The sequence below is a fragment of the Petaurus breviceps genome, unplaced genomic scaffold (genome assembly GCF_028583685.1).
Source record: "Petaurus breviceps papuanus isolate PSGF00001 unplaced genomic scaffold, PetGlider_PUasm1.0 186, whole genome shotgun sequence".
NCBI lineage: Eukaryota > Metazoa > Chordata > Mammalia > Diprotodontia > Petauridae > Petaurus > Petaurus breviceps.
Genome location: NW_027185798.1, coordinates 28,759,315 through 28,775,904, shown reverse-complemented (window position 1 = coordinate 28,775,904; position 16,590 = coordinate 28,759,315). Strand labels below are relative to the sequence as shown.

At 40.3% G+C, this 16,590-nt stretch overlaps 1 protein-coding gene across 3 annotated transcripts in view; it reads left to right on the top strand.

Moving 5' to 3' along the window:
• Positions 1–16,590, top strand: part of LOC138162605 (protein SLFN14-like) — a 29,874-nt gene that overhangs the window by 6,871 nt on the left and 6,413 nt on the right. The window contains exons 3-6 of one of the 3 annotated variants that reach the window (XM_069089941.1): positions 629–745; positions 1,396–1,491; positions 3,787–4,495; positions 9,696–14,636. In XM_069089941.1, the coding sequence (XP_068946042.1) occupies positions 629–745; positions 1,396–1,491; positions 3,787–4,495; positions 9,696–10,536 (1,763 nt within the window). In that variant the 3' untranslated portion in view covers positions 10,537–14,636. Of the gene's footprint in view, positions 1–628; positions 746–1,395; positions 1,492–3,786; positions 4,496–9,695; positions 14,637–16,590 lie in introns of those variants that run through there. The other 2 variants (XM_069089943.1, XM_069089942.1) reach the window with 2 other exon arrangements.

Genomic DNA, 16,590 nt, shown 5'->3' with positions numbered 1-16,590 from the left:
AGGAAGGAGGAAGGAAGGAAGGAAGGAAGGAAGGAAGGAAGGAAGGAAGGAAGGAAGGAAGGAAGCCCAAATCCCAGAGCCAGGAACCCAGAAGCTATCTGGCCCAACCTAAATAGGAATCTCTTCCACAGTAGAGTAAATAAGTGGTCATCCTTGCAGAGTCCCAGTGATGGAAAACTCACTACCTCCCAGTGAATCCCATTCTACTCTTGCTCTGCTCTAATTGTGAGCAAGTCTGTCGCTCCACAGATTCAAACTCTGCTTCCCCAAATCTCCTGCTAGACCTGCCTTCTGAAGTCTATCAAAACAGAGTGAGGCCTTTTTGGGTGTGACAAGAGCCTAAGTAACTTGCCTAAAGCCCCTCAGGTAGAGCTACGAGGCAGAGGCAGAATCTGAACTCAGCTCCTTCGACTCTGCATCCAGCATTCTTTTCTCTATGCCACATATCCACAGCCCTGTGAAGGTCCCAAAACTCCCTGGCTGCTGTGGGGGAGGGCAAAAGAAGGGGAGGGCCGATACAAGGTCAAGAGGAGCTCAGAATGTAGCAAGGATAGGTTTTCCAAAACTGAAAGACAGAATAAAAAAAAAAGGATTCGGTCCTGAAATAACTTTACATTGATCTGTCAAGCTCATCCCAGTTTGGCTCAGGACAATGACCAGTCAGCAACCCGTCCACTCCGCAGATCAGCATGTCTGGAACAAGCCTGGCTACGTAAGAGGACCCTGCAGCAAAGTTTGCTTTCAGGTATCCACTTTTGGCTTCACTGGGAGGGGGGAGCGGCGGGGGTGTCTGGTTTCTACCTTAGGATAAAGGGGAACGAGCAGATAACAGCTTGTTCTAGCCTTTCCTCTTGAGAAAAGCAAACGCAAGCTTTACCACTCACAGCAGGGATCAAGAGGACAGCACCCGCTTCGCCACACAGGTGCACCTCCCATGCAGCCTGACTTGCACCTTGAGGTCCTGGGGAGGGACACCCGCCTCTGGCGCCCAGGGGCAGAGTACACCCCACGCTGGTGCTGCAGCCTGATCTTACCCGCTTCCTTAGGCTTTAGCCATCCTCTCCAGCTCACTCTTTAGAGGTGACCGTCCACCTGAGTTAAACTCCGAGTGCTTCTCTGCTCTGCACTGGATGGAAACTTGGATACAACCAAATTGCCTCTGCAAGCATCCTGGCCGCGTGATTGCCAAGGTTGTGCAAAATGCTGAAGTCCGATCTTTAAAGGCTTTCTGGCAGGGCACTTTGCCCAGCCCCCCCCCCTTTTTTTTAAACTCAGGGGCTCACCAGTATGTAGTGTCCATTCCTATGGCTGATGCCAACTTTCCAGGCTTCTGAAAGGGAGACATGGGTTCTTTTCTGAGAAGATTGCTAACTTAGGTCTGTGATTGTATTGTAGTGCAGGAGCTCCAGGCTCAGCATCATGACTTGGGATGCAGGAAAACCTTGTCAGCAACCCTAGCAGCTCCTCACCCTTCAGAGAATTTTTTCCCAGGTTAGTCCTGATAATTTGGCTCCAGAGATTCCCTCATTGAATTTTTTTTTGGAAGGGGAAAGGCAAGACTATTGGGGTTAAGTGACTTGCCCAAGGTCTCATAGCTAGAAAGCGTGTCAAGTGTCTGAGGTCGAATTTGAACTCAGGTCCTCCTGACTCCAGGGCCGGTACTCTACTCACTGCGCCATCTAGTGGCCCCTCTCATTGATTTTTTTTTTTTAACTGCAGTTTCCTCTCATCCTCTCTGAGAGCCCTAGTAATCAGTTTCCCCATATTTTCAGAAATTCCTTTCTTACCAGGAATTTTAGAAAGGTCTCCATGTTCGGGTAATTGACAGGAAATAGACAAAGTTTAGTCTGTCTCCTCATATTATTGGGCAAGTACTTCACCTTCCCCAAAACATACAGTATATACTTATAGTATAGGAAGAGTTCTTAACTTTTTTTTTGTTCCAAGGACCCTACTAACAGTCTGGTGAAACCTAGTGACTCCTCAGGGGAAAAATACACACACACACACACACACACACACACACATACATATATACGCAGAGAGAGAGAGAGAGAGACAAGACATGTGGGGTTAAGTGACTTGCCCAAGGTCACAGAGCTAGTTAAATGTCAAGTGTCTGAGGCCAGATTTGAACTCAGGTCCTCCTGGCTTCAGGGCCAGCACTGCTCTATTCACTGCACCACCAAGCTGCCCCAGAAAAATATTTTAAAATGCATAGGATTACAAAGGAAATCAATTATACTGAAATATAGCTATCAAAAATTTTAAGTTCACAGAGCAAAATTAAGAACCCCTGCTCTATGACATCTTGCAGAATGTTCTCAATATCCTTATCTTTTGTCTAGAGGCACTGAGTCCTTTGTGTAACTCAAAGCACAGATTCCTCAGGAAGAAGTCAGACAGAACACATACCTAACTCCAAGGGGCCAACAAATCAGGGCTTCCCCTGATCACCCGTGCTATACCTTAATAAGAGATCCTGATATCAACTTTCTGATCGCCCTGATCTCTCTCATTCAAATAATTCCCAACATGATCTGCCATCACTGTATAGGATTGGGTTTCCCTCATGATGTTAACTTTGTTCTCTGATTTTGAAGGCTAATAAGAATTCCCCAACCTCTCGTAGGACACCCTACCCCCCTACTCAGATTCATAGCTTCTCCAGGACTCTGAAGGGTTAATGGAATATAAAGATCTTCCCTGTTCATTTATAGACCTATGTAACTACACATGTTCCCTTTTTCTCCTTGGAACAGGGGCCATGTTCCCAAGGCTAAAGGTACACAGGTATTTTGCCTTATCAATCATTGATGTCTTGCTCCTTTAAACTCTGGCCTAGTTCACAGCTGTGACACATCCCATGCTGAGTAACACAGAGCCCTAGCACAGAGCCAATGAGGTACTGGGCCACATGGGCTTCCATGCCCTTCTACACTGAGACAATCAGGTTCCAAGTCTTTGTTTGAAAACTGTGTATTCTAGAAGATTGATATTGCCTTGGGGGCTTGCTTGGGGGGGGCGGTGCTTACAGGAAGGATGATTGGTTTGAGACCTTTTTGATTTCCTGGAATAGGGGCTCTTATCAACGGTCACCCTGCCCCTTCCCATGCAGATGTTCCTGCTCTGCAGTCTGGTGATGTGTGTAAATATTTCTATTACTCTGTTAAGCTTTGTCTTTCTATATTTCTTTAATACTGCTTTATATTGTCCTTGTGTGTAGAATAAATGTTGTGCTGGTTTAGTTTTGAGTGAAGAGTGTTTATACTATGCAATTTGATCCTTAAAATACATAATTCTACATAAAACAGCTGCTCATACCACATTGGTAATACAGGCTCCACGCCTCTTTACAATGCCAAAAATGTGAATTATTCTCCATCAACAAGGTATACCTATATAAACATGATTCTATACCACACAGGTTTGGGATGAGAGAACAGTACTATTATATTTTGGAGAACTTCATATCCAAGAACCATGTCGTGAGCAGTGTTTTCTCTATGTGCATAAAATAATCCCATAATTTTGTGGCTAAAAAGAATTCCATTTCAGTGATGTTGTAAAATGTAAATGAATGATGTTTTATATAAATTTTGAAGGGAGAATAAGCAGAATTGCTATTAACTCAACAATTGGTTATTCTGCATGCTTCAATCTATAAAGGATTGAGTTTAATGCATAGTGAATGGCCTTGTAATTTTTTTTTTAAGTTCAAATTCATGCTTTCTTTCTGGAGTACTGTAATGCTTTGTAACCTATTTCAATTCTTTGCCTTTACAGTGACCCCACAGGAGATAGGGTTCAAGCCAGAATCCATCTGTAAGGAGCTGTTCTCAGAGCATGGTGGACTAGAGGAGCTAATGAAGAAGAAGGCCCGTCACTTTTCCCAGGGGATCCTGCTATTTTCAAGGAGCTGGGCTTTTGACATTGGCTTAAGGAAAGATGATAGAGTCCTGTGTGATGCTCTCCTTGTTGCAGTTAACAGTCCCCCCATACTTTATACCGTAGTCAGGGGACCTGATAAGATGGATGGGCTTGAATATTCCAGACTTACTGCCCTCAGGCTAAAGCAGAAACTTGCCAATGTGGGCTGTTACGCTAGAAAAGTCTGTGTCATTCCCCAGCTGTTGCACCTGCCTGGCCCTCAGTGTGGGATCATCCAAGTACAATACCCCCAATCCTATGTTCTTGCTACAGAATATGAAGTGGAAGACGTGCTGCAATCACTTGTAATAGTCTTGCTAGGCTTTACCTCTCTTTTAAGTGACCAGCTTGGGTGCCAATTTTTAAACCTGCTCGTAGCTGACCAATCTAAGCTGCTTTCACAAAGCCTCCAGGAAACCAGGGAGTTATTTATCCTTTGCTTGCCCGGAACCCGGAAACCTGCTATGGTCATCAAAATCCTGGAAGAGATTAGGAGTGTGTTTCACTGTGAAGCAAGAGAAATTCTCTACCTTTGTGAAAACGACTCCCTAAGAGAATTTGTAAGGTAGGAGTTTGCTGGGTAATCTAAAACTGTAACCAGCTAAATTAAGTAAAATTAGAGTTCAGTCACTCTTTGCAGTCAACCCTTACAATTGTTAACCAAATATCCAGTAAATTCAATTTTATTCTGTGTCTCGACAGAGCTTCTAGGTAACTTGAGAAGCCCAAACTAACAAATTCTATTTCTAAATAGTCAACTGCTAGAAATAGGTGCATAGTTAAACAGCCTTCAGATTCTTGTATTCTTCGTTGTCATTAAAGTCAGCACATACAATTTGATTGTTTTCAGAAATGACTAACTAGGATACTGGTTTATATTTCTGGAATCTAAAGCAGGAGTTCTTAACCTTGTTTGTGTCATGGACACTGTTGGGAATCTGGTGAAAGCAGAATCATGTTTATGTGTGGTATAAGGGATACCATTCAATATTTGTATGATTGGAGAAGGAGGTCCACTCATCATGGAGCAAGAGTGGGGGATAGCAGATAGATGGGCAGTCTGAGTGCTCTTTTTGTGGTACCCATGAAATATAAAAAGACTCAAAGGAAAGACTACAGGACACTGACTAGCTTCTCCATGAAGGATCTATGGGAGGACATAGAGAAGAATTGAATGGGGTGAGAAGGTATGGGTGAGTTGTAATCTATAGCAAAAGAGAAGAATATATCCATGGATGAGATTACATGTCTCATGGAGTATTGAAGTGCTTAATTACCTTCACTTTGATTCAACAAAGATTTAGTACCAATTATGAGTAAGACATAATGTTAGGCACTAGGATTTTATATATATAAAAGGAAACAGTGAATATAACTGGCCTTCAGACAGTTCTCCTCAGTGGGAATAAGACAGCCATGAAAATAAGTTGGATACAAGTTGCAATGTGAGAAGTTTGCATGAGAAATCCAAATAGAGTAATATGAAAACATTCGAGGAAGGAGAAATCAATTCTAAAACTGCTGAGATAAGGGAAGGCTTCATGGAAGAGATGGCATCTAAGCTAGATTTGGAAGGAAGAGAATTTCAGCAGGCTAAGATATGGAGGTAGACTACTGGGGATGGTATACACAAGGAGACAGAGAAGGGAAAGGGCAGGACAAAAGTCAGGAAAGGCAAGCATTCCAGTCTTGCTAAAATATGGAGTACAAAAGGGGAGTCGTAGGTCATAAAGCTAGAAATAAAGGTTGAAAAGAGATTATAGAAAGCCTCGAATGCCATTCCAAGAGTCTCATTTCTTTATCTGATCTACAGCATGTTGGGTCAATCCTCTGTGGTATAGCCATGGAAAGTATGAATAAGAAGAATTGCATAGAATGAGTATGGATGAACTAGAATGTGTACTGATGAAAGGAATTTCCACATCTGTAGCAGCAATGCTACTTGCAGCTGCTGTGGGGGTGTAAGACCAATAACACTAGCATACAGGAAGGCTGCTAGCACATGTTCTTTGATCTGCTTTTCTAAAGGAAAGAAACTCAAAAGGGATCAACAATCTTACTTTAATCAAACATATATATCATTTACTTAGTTCAGGGGAAGAAGTCAACACCCTGAACTTCAGAGAAAACACAGACAGAAATTACAAGCAGAAATAATAGTATAAAGATCAACAGACAAGGCTTGTAACCAACTGGCCAAATAATACATACATCACAGATCAACAGACAGATTCAACTGTCTGACCATTACATACATATATAGTTACCAGAGAGAGAAGCACCAACATCTGGGGTTTTTTTAAGGGGGGAATGCTCCTTAATGGCTACCCAGAGTCTCATCTGGCCAAATCACACAAACACTCTTCCAATGAATGAGCACCAAAGCAAAATGCTAACCCCAGAGGATATATACACTTCTTCAGGGTCAGAAGATATCACAACCCTCCTGACCCACTGCCTAATTACAAAGTAACAAAAGGTTTGGACCTTCCTAAAAAACAAGCCTCCCCTAATCAAGCTTCTCTTGCTGGGCTCCACATGAGTCCTATTAATTGGGTGAGGAGGGGGGGGAAGATCTTCAACTCCCATTAACACTACAACATCCCAATCAGTAGACATTATACGGGAGCTGTCAAAAGTTTTGCAGTAGTTTTTGGTATGACTTTTGAGAATTGACTTGGCAGTGAAGAACGAACTAGAGATGGAGGAGACTAGAGGAAGGGAAAACAGCTAGCTCTATCTCCGTGGTACAGGTGAGAAATAAAGTAGATGTTGTAGGACTGGAAAAGAGGAAACAAATGTGAGAGATACTACAGAGGGAGAATCGATAGGAGTTGTCAGGTAATCAGATTTGGAGTATGAGGAATAGAGCTATGTAAGAGATAATATACCTCAGTTTCAAGCCTAGGTGCCATTCACAGAAAGAGGGAAGTTATGAGATAGATTAATTTTGATTGGGGAAGATGAATAAATCAATTTCAGACATGTTAAGTTTTGGGTGTTTGAAGGACATCCAGATAACCATGTCTGGCATGCAATGGAAATACTATACAGTAAAGTAGTTCAGGAAAAAGGTCAAAGATGGAGATCTCAACTTGAGAATAACCTGCATGCATAGTTGATCATTAAAGTCATGGGAGTAGATAGGGTCACCAAAGGAGAGATTGTAAAGAGAGAGAAGAAGAGGGTTGGGGACAGAACCTCTGGTGAGTACATATGAGAAGTCAGAGTATGAGAAATGAAGGTCACTGGATTGACAACTAGTAGATTGTTGGTGACCTTGAAGAGGGTTGTTTCAGTAACATGGATATGAGCTAAATGACAAAAGACTGGGGACTAGGTAGATGGTGAGAAAGCAAGGTTAGTGAGTATAGAATATTCTTTCTAGAATTTTGGCAGTGAAGGGGAAAAGTAAGATATAGTCTGAATGGGGAATCAGAGAAATAGGATATAACTTAAAAGAGTATCCCATTCAAGGGAAGAGTTGTGTTTTGTTGTGTTTTAGAATAGGAGAAACCTGAGCATGTTTGTAGGCCAAGGTGAAAAGAACCAATAGGGAAATTAAAGATGGATGTTTGACAGAGCAAAGTTTTGAAGGTAATACGATGGTTAAAAAAATATATACATTGATTTGGTTTGCAATATAGCCCCCAAAAATGCTTTCTGGATTTGATTTAGACCAGGATCTGGTAAATGAATGCAATTTTCTTGTAGGTTTTAGTTCATAGCTTAATTCAAGTTTTTTGTTAAACAACCAAAGAACCCTTTCCTCTGAGATACTGCTAAGTTATCCTATAAATGCCCGGTTTATACATAGTTGTTCGATTGTTATCTCCCTTATTAGATTGGGAGCTCCCATTTTTTCTCCCTTTCTTTGTATCTCCAGCACTTAGAACAGTGTCTGGCACATAGTAGACATGTAACAATTAACTGTTGACCTAACTAGACCCAAAGCAAAGCCAAAGGGAAGCCAAAGTTCCAGGAGACACAAATGTAAATCAAGGAATAAATAAATAATATATACTATTATAAATATTGATTGTGTATATTTATATAATAATATTTATATTTATAGAATAATTAATATAAATTGCCATGGGCTACTCAGTGTTCAGCACTAAACATGGTCTGAGATGTGGATAAGAAATGACCAGACCATGTGATGAACTCCATTTATTGATTCTTAGGACAAGGTTTTTATAGAGCAATGAGACAAAAGAAGACTCAAATATCCTTATCATTATCTTAGTCTGCCATATCCTGGAAGTAGCATGGAATAGATAATTTGATAAGGATTTGTTATCTAGGAGACTAAAGTCTTAGGGTAAGACCTTTGATCTAGGCCTCAAGTATCTGCTAATGCAGCTGCAGTCATAAACAGGTAAAATTGAGAGCAAACTTCAAAGTCAAAACTGCAATCCTCAAAAGACATCACATTTAGAGCTGACCACCCAAAGATAACTGAGTGCTGAATCAAATATTTTAGCTCTTAACTAAAATCTTGGAGTATAGCGTATTGATCTCAGAACTCAAGTAACATCCTTATAAGTGTAACCCATAATAAAGAACTCAGGAGGTAGCTTAACAAAGAAGTCTTGCCTCAAAGACCTCTTGTTTTAAAGTCCACTATTGGGATTTAATATCTGAGTCCTGAACCAAGCCTCTTTGGCTCCCCACAATAAATATTATAAAAATAAATAATGTAGAATAGATAAACAAACAAACAAATAAATAAAAGAGATGTTCCTGGGGTCCAAGGGAGAGAAGGCACTAGGTGCATGAATCAAGAAGTGTTCCAAGTGTTACAAAGCATTACAAAGGATAATTGAAGTTATGCAGACATCCACACCACTGCTAATGTCTAAAGACTTCTCTATCCCATGTTATGGTTATTATGTTATTATCATCTTAATGATTTCTTAATCAAGAGCTTTTTAATTTTCTTATCAAAAATTTAATGGAGATTTTTTTTCTCCCTAGTAAAATTTGCTATGACACAAACTGGCTATGTGACCTTGGCAGGTTCATTTGTCCTCTACCTCTCTAAGACTATTAGTTGCTAATCTACTTTAGTAGAGACCATTTCCTCCCAAACAACTCCCAATATCAGTAAAATCAAAGCTCTGGAACCCTGGGAAATTGCTTTATAGGAACACTTGATTGGAGCACATCTCTTCTGCACATAAAACATGTATGTGTAAAAAGTTGACTGATGGCTATTCTCTGTGTATAAAGAAGACAGGATGAGAAGAAAAGGGATGTAATCTATCAATCAACACATATTTACTAAACACCTACTACTATGAGCCAGGCACAGTGTTAGGTGCTAAGGATTTGAAGATTAAAATAACTTTCTGCCCTCAAAGAACTTATATTCTAATTATAGCCTAAATTTAATAGATATGAGGCTTGTCCATATGAAATAGATAATACTTGTCAAAAGTAAAAATGAAATACAATGGAAATAATAAAATCACCTTGCTTAAAATTTCAAATTACAAGTCAAACTTGCAGATTTTATTTCATAACCCTGAATTGACTAAGACAGGAGGGCTTAACATTTTCCCACATGGTCTATTGCAAAAAAGGAACTCTGGTTTAGTTCTTTAACCTACAAAGAACCTTGTGTGAACTACAATATGCCATAATCCCCAAGTAGGAACTAAAGAACTGAGCTTTTAGCTTTTGGCTCAGACAAGTAACTAATGGATAGTATTCACTTTGTTCATGTGGTTGAAATCATACTGTCTGTTTTATTCTCTTAGTCAGCAAAGTATCCGCCAAGCTGAGACCCGGAAAACTTTCCTGAGAAGAGAGTTCCCAAGGATTAAACACGTAGTAATAGATGAAGCTCAGAATTTCTGCAGTGATGATGGAGATTGGTACATGAAAGCTAAAAACATTACTCATCCAAAGGATGAGGAGTATGGAAGGAAGGACCCTCACCAAGGGATTCTCTGGCTCTTTATAGATTCTTTTCAAGCAAGTCATGTGGGAGTTAGTGGCCTTCCACTTCCATTTAGGCAATATCCAAGAAAAAACCTCACTCGAGAGCTTTATAATGCTCTAGAAATAGCGACGGTCATGAAACAGGAAATGAAGAAGATCAAAGAAAACCAACCTGGACACATGCCTCCTGAGTTACTGGCATTATTTAGAGAAGATCTATATGAGGATGCCATCCATGCTTATACTCTACCTGGAGTATGTGAAAAAGAAAGAGATCTGACCGAGGAGGAACTGGCAAATTATGTGGCAAGAAGATGTCAGACCCTCTTCCAAAATGGCTATTCTCCTAAAGATATTGCTATTTTGTACAGTAGGAGTCAGGACCGAGAACACTATGAGTTTATTCTTCAAACAGTGATGAAATCGATCAGGACCCACAGGACAGTAGAAGTTAGATTCAGCAGGGCATCTGATGTTTTGGGTAGTTCTATCATTCTAGACAGCATTCAGCAGTTTTCAGGCCTGGAGAGAAATATTGTGTTCGGTCTCATTCCAGCCTGCTCTGGGCCCGAGGTTCCCCCAAATCTCTTGCTCTGCTTTGCATCCAAAGCTGTCAAGCACCTATATCTGTTATATGAAAAGAGGGAGGACCTGTGAAAAATATTGTAAATTATTCAGACAGCCAATGTTTTCAGAATTTGGGATTTATTCAGTCTTTTTGCTAAAGCAGATAGGAGATATCATGCTCGTTTTACAAATGGAGAAACTGAGGCAGAGGAAGATAATGTAACTTATCAAAACTCACATGGCAAATCCTTGATGGAGCTCGAAATTAAATCAGGTCTTTTGATTCTCAGTTTCTTAATCTATTTATCAAATTATATTAATGATGATATTTCACTCAGGATACTTCGATAGCTTGATTTAGAAATTTAGGGATCATTCCTCTAATTCAGTTGCTTCATTTTACATATGAAGAAAAAGATCCAGAGAGTTGAAGTGATTTGCCCAGGGCCCCAGAGTTAGTTACTGATAGAGCTTCACTTAGGCTACACTGGGAAGTCAGCATCCAGAACAATAGAGACATCTGGGTCAGACCACATCAGGAATGTGGTGTTTAAATCAGGGTACTGTGTTTTAGAATTGACATTAATAAGCTGGAAAGAATCTAGATGATTGCAACCAGGATGGTGAAGGGCCTTAAGACAATGTCATAACCTGCGCAGAATCTACCCTGAGGCCTCCCATCACTTGTCTCCATCCTCCTTGCACCAAGTTTGCCTTATATATATATATATATTTTGTTTACTTATTTTCCATGGTTCTACCCAATGAAATGTAAGTTCTATGAAAGCAGGGCCTATTTCATTTTTGACTTCTATATCCCTGGCCCATAGCAGGTACTTAAGAAACATTTCTTGAATAAATGAATGAATGAACATATAAGGATGAGTTGAAGGAACTGGGGATGTTTAACCTGAAGGAGATAAAGCTTATGAGGGGCATATGATAGCTATGAGTAAGTGTTTGAAGGACAGTCATATGGAAAAGGGTTTGGGTGTGTTTTCCTTAGGCTACGAGGGCAGAACTAGGAACAAATGGTGAAGCAGCAGAGAAACAGTCTCATCTCAAGGTAGGTTGGGCAGAGCTGGGGAGAAAGACTGGGACTGGATCTGTAAAACTGGAGACTATATTTAAGCCCATGAGATCTGACAAGGTCACCAAGAGAAGAAATGTAGAAGGGCAGCTAGGTGGTGCAGTAAATAGAGCACCGGCCCTGGAGTCAGGAGGACCTGAGTTCAAATCCAGTCTCAGACACTTAACACTTACTAGCCATGTGACCTTGGGCAAGCCACTTAACCCCAATTGCCCTGCCCTCCCCCCTCCAAAAAAAAAGGAAAAAAAAAGTGTAGAAGAAAGTAGAATAAAGACCAGGAGAAAGCCTTGTGGAATTACTCTCCATGTGTGACTGAAAATGAATCCTGGTCCAGCAAAGGAGGAAGATCAGTCAGATGGGTTATCTTGAAAACCCTGAAAAGAGAGATTCTTGTCAATAATACCAAATGCTGAACGGGATACCCCGAGGTGTGTCAGATAAGGGTCCCCAGGGCCAGTGGTACAAGGAAAGGCTTTAGGAAGGGAAAGCCACAAATGTACTGGGCAAGAAAGGATTTCTGGAGAGCTTTTCTTCCTTGGAGCTAAGGAGAGCTGTTCTCCCCCCGAAAAAAAGCTTACGATCCAGTAGAGTTCTTCCATCTAGAAGCACAGGGACTTTAGTTTTTGTCTTTGAAGCTCCAGCACCTAGTACAATGTATACCATATAGCAGGGATTTAATAAATGCTTGTTGAATTGAATGACTTTAGAAAGTAAGCAAGTGCCATCTTGTGGCACAAGTGCAGAACTTCAGGAAGTATTGCTGACAGAATAGAGAAAGGAATCTGTAACAGGGGACAACAAATGACTGCCATCTTCTGGATGTTATCATGAACTGCAAGGAGTATGGCTCCAGTAACAGTGGACAGAAAAGGGATCCCATGATGGGAAAACCAGGGGTGTATGCAAGACAGGCTTTTAAGTTTAATTTGCATTGTTAACATTTTATCCATCACTCTCTTAAGTCTAAACAATAAAAAATACAACAAATCAAGCCGTGATTTGCAGCATTTGCCAATTTCTGAAGAGTAAATGCTTACACCAAAAATTTAACAATTGGTTCTCCTTAGCCCTTGGAGCTGACTCTAGCCAACTTCTGGAGAGAAGTAACCAAAGAAGTTTATTGAGGACAATAAAACAAAAGCAAAACTTTGGGGCGGCTAGGTAGTGCAATGAATAGAGCACCAGCCCTGGAGTCTGGAGGACCTGAGTTCTGATCCAACCTCAGACATTTAAAACTTACTAGCCATGTGACCTTGGGCAAGTCATTTAACCCCAATTGCCCTGCCTTCCCCCCTCCAAAATAGCAAAAAATAAAAATGAAAACAAAAGCAAAACTTGCAGACAGAGGCTTTTGAAGACAAACACCAATAAAGAGGAACAACCCCTAAGTATCCTGAACTAGAACCATACTTGCTCTGAGTGAAGGGTTACATGTTGATAGGCAAAGTACTTATTGTATATTCTGATATGAATTCTGTTTCCCCTAACCTATAAATAAACTGCTCTTGCTTTGAGCATTGTGAACCTGTATGCTTGTAAGAGGAATTGGTGACTATTTCCTGGGGCAGAAAGAAGGGGGGGCTTCTATATTATTTAATGGTGGCAATGAATAAGAGGAGTGAAAAGTCTCACAAAGTATACCTGGGGCCCTTTTATCAGGAGCTATTTCAACCTAGCCTAAGTTTAGCTCACTCTTACAGAGTGGTGATCTAAGTTTATGTCCAGATGCAATGTGAGCTAGATTAATCTGAGTCTCAGTTATCACTGGGTTTAGTTCCCAAAGGTCACTTTCAAAAGTTACTCCTTGATCTTTAAGGTGTCGGTGTTTCATTGACTGCAAACCTGGAGCCCTCTGAGCTTTTCAAACTAGTAAGACCATGGACTTGACTCTCTTCACCAATTGCTTCACTTCCCCCAAATATAACTGAACCTGACAGGACTTTTTGAATGCTTCTGCTTCAAATCAAAGAGCCTTCTCTTCAGCACATGGTTAACTAACTGAGACCAGTCCCAGAATGTCTATGCATGCTCCACAGTCTATCTCTCCAGTTTATCTCCACATATCATAACAACTCTCCCAGAAACACCTTCCTAGAATCCACTATGTGGAGAAGACATTTAGTAAGCTGATAAGGTCTGCAAATGTGTTAAACCTCCATCACACTATGATACTGAGACCTATGACCTAGGGATATAGAATGACCTTGACCATACTATACTGTTTTCTTCATTTACATATTTGGGAATTGAGACTCATCAAAAGAATGCTCCCCAGAAAAACTATAACTAGGAAAATTCCATCCACATCCAGAGAAAGAAATATGGAATCTGAATGCAGATCAAAGCATATTATTTGCTCTCTCTCTTTTTTTTGTCTTTCTCATGATTCCTTCCATTCATTCTAATTTTTCTATACAACATGACTAATGTGAAAATATGTTTAATGTGAATATATATATGTAGAGCCTATATCAAATTGTATGCCATCTTGGGGAGGAGGAAGGGGGAGAAAGTGAATGTTAAAAACTAAAATTTAATTCATTAATTTGTAAAAGAAAAACTATAACTAAATAAGCAAGCAAAATAATGAAGAATGGAAGGATAGGTGAGATCTTTAACCACAATCATAGATGAATGGGATAAAAAAAAAGAGCAAAGCTTTTGTTTTCTAGAATCCCTATGTTGTATGAGAGATATAGGCAGAATAATATTAATAGGTACAAATATTTGAGTGTATTATAAAAACAAAAGGAAAAAACCAGAAATTGTAAATAACTGCATGTCTTATGGCACAGTTAAGGTATTGTTGGGTTCTTTTTTTTCCAAACCAGTTCATGTAATCAACAAAAGATAGACAAAATAATACAACAACGTAGTAACAAAGTAGTCCCATGTATCCAAATGAAAGTGCATATTGTTGTAACACTGCCCTTATCTGCATAGTTATCATCACTATATATTGTTTCTGTTTATTCTTTTTTTCACTCTGTATCATATCATGTGAATTTTCTGGTATTTCTTTGAATTCATTAAAATGTACCAAGAACTGTACTAAATTCTGGAGATTCAAATGAAAAGCAATGACAATCCCTGCCTGCCTTCAAAGAGGCTACATTCTAGTGGAGGAAATCACACAAAAAGAGGAGTGATTACTAAGGACTGGCACTTTGGCCCAGATATAACTGCAGGGATGTGAATGGGGCTATGGGAGAGCAGATTGACAATCCCCATTCAGGAACAGTAGCGAAGTTGATTACATTATGATTCATGGTTCCAAAAACATGGCAGAAGAAGTGAAGGGGGGAAATAGAGAATAAAGATTCTGTGGCAAGGGTAGAAGATGCCCCCCTCCTCTTCAGGAAAGAGTGAAGAAACAGTTCAGACTTTCCTTGAAATAATAGTCCTAATCAGGCAAGCAGCCACCAATCAAGACAACAGAGTGTCAGGAATAAAGTTTCTCCAGAACCAATTTTTGTTTCTTATTTTGCAATTCTTGATGTTTCAATGTTTTCCTTTTTAAAAAATGGAGGATTTTGGGTTGCTGTTTTTAGTGTAAAATGAGTGTACCCATACAAAACATGCATGTCCATTTGGTTTGTCTTAAATGCAGCTTGCAGGTGACATGAATCTGTGGAATCTGACCTACCTCTAAGGAGAGGAGGATAGCCTGGGGTTGAGCTTGCACCGAAGGAATGTAGGCCCCAGGAATATTTTGAGGCTGGATGTTCTTTTCTCTAGCATCCAATAAAGGACTAGAATTGTATCTATCTGTGCCCTCTTCCCCATGCCAAATACAGCTTGTCTATAGATACAACTTTGAAGCAGAACAAAAGCTGCTTCCCTAGTGGCTAACCTATATCTTAAAAGGGAAGACTTGCTCCAAACTTATACCCATTAGCTTGGACTGTTCCCACCACATGCTGGTTACACAAAGACCATTATAGAAGTGAGTAATAAGTAAACTCATTTATCCAAGCAAAGCAGCAAACAGGAATCAGAGAAAATCTAAACATTAGTATATACCAAGAAATATACAAAAGTATACAAGCTCTTTGCTGGGAGCAAGAGGACATCTCAGCTCAAGCCAAGAGAGGTCCCAATATCAGTCCAAGAGAAATTCCCCAAAGTTTCTAGGATGGCAGACTGAAATTCTGGGACGGGTTGAAAAGCTAGCTTCCCTTATATGTTTATAGCTTCCAAAGGCTTTCTCTCTCTTCTCCCTGGGGAAGGGGGTTGGGGAAGCAGGTAGATAAAATTCTTGTTATGGGTGATGGCAGTCCTTCATTCCAGTCCTTTATTGGAGACTGTGACCTTATGAGCTTCCATAGATCAGAAGAGTGAACTGCAAGAGGTCTAATACCTGGAATCCATTCCAGATTTTATGGACAGCCAAGCCTGGTAAGGAGGGAAGGCCCTAGAGACCAGCTGGACCTAGCATAGCAGTAGGGTAAAGGGCAGCCAAGATGTTGAGATGACTCATCCACTGCTTATGCCAAATTCCAGCTCTGCTGGGCAAATACTTTAGCAACTGCTTTAAGGTGCAGCCCATTCTCTTTGGGGGATCACGGGGAGAATGGAGGCTCCCAGGGTTTTTTGGGGGGGCATACTTTGTCACTTCTATTCTTGCTATATATTTTCAGCAAATATCTTTGTAAAAAGCTAATTAATGTTAATTGATCAAATATGTCATTGATCCTCTTCCAGACCAAAAGATAAACAATATCAACAACCAGGGAACTAATCTTTGGAATATTGGAGGAGATATTAACTATAATTGGAAAAATGCACCATAATGGAAATTCTAGCCCAAAACAGTGGAGAAAACCCCACTGCCCCTCAGGAGTACTTCTAAAAACCTGAAGAAAAAAAAGAAATAGCTAGCCTTGACTCTAGGGACCTCTCCCCTAGGCTGAGGTGATAGGGTTGGCAACTTTTACTAATTTTTGTCCCGTACCTTCTCTCTTAGTTTCCTCTAAATTTGTTGCTTTGAGGTTACTTGTCTCAACAGGGGAACCAGGATCCCTAGTGCTCCAATTCTACCCCCACCTCAGGTC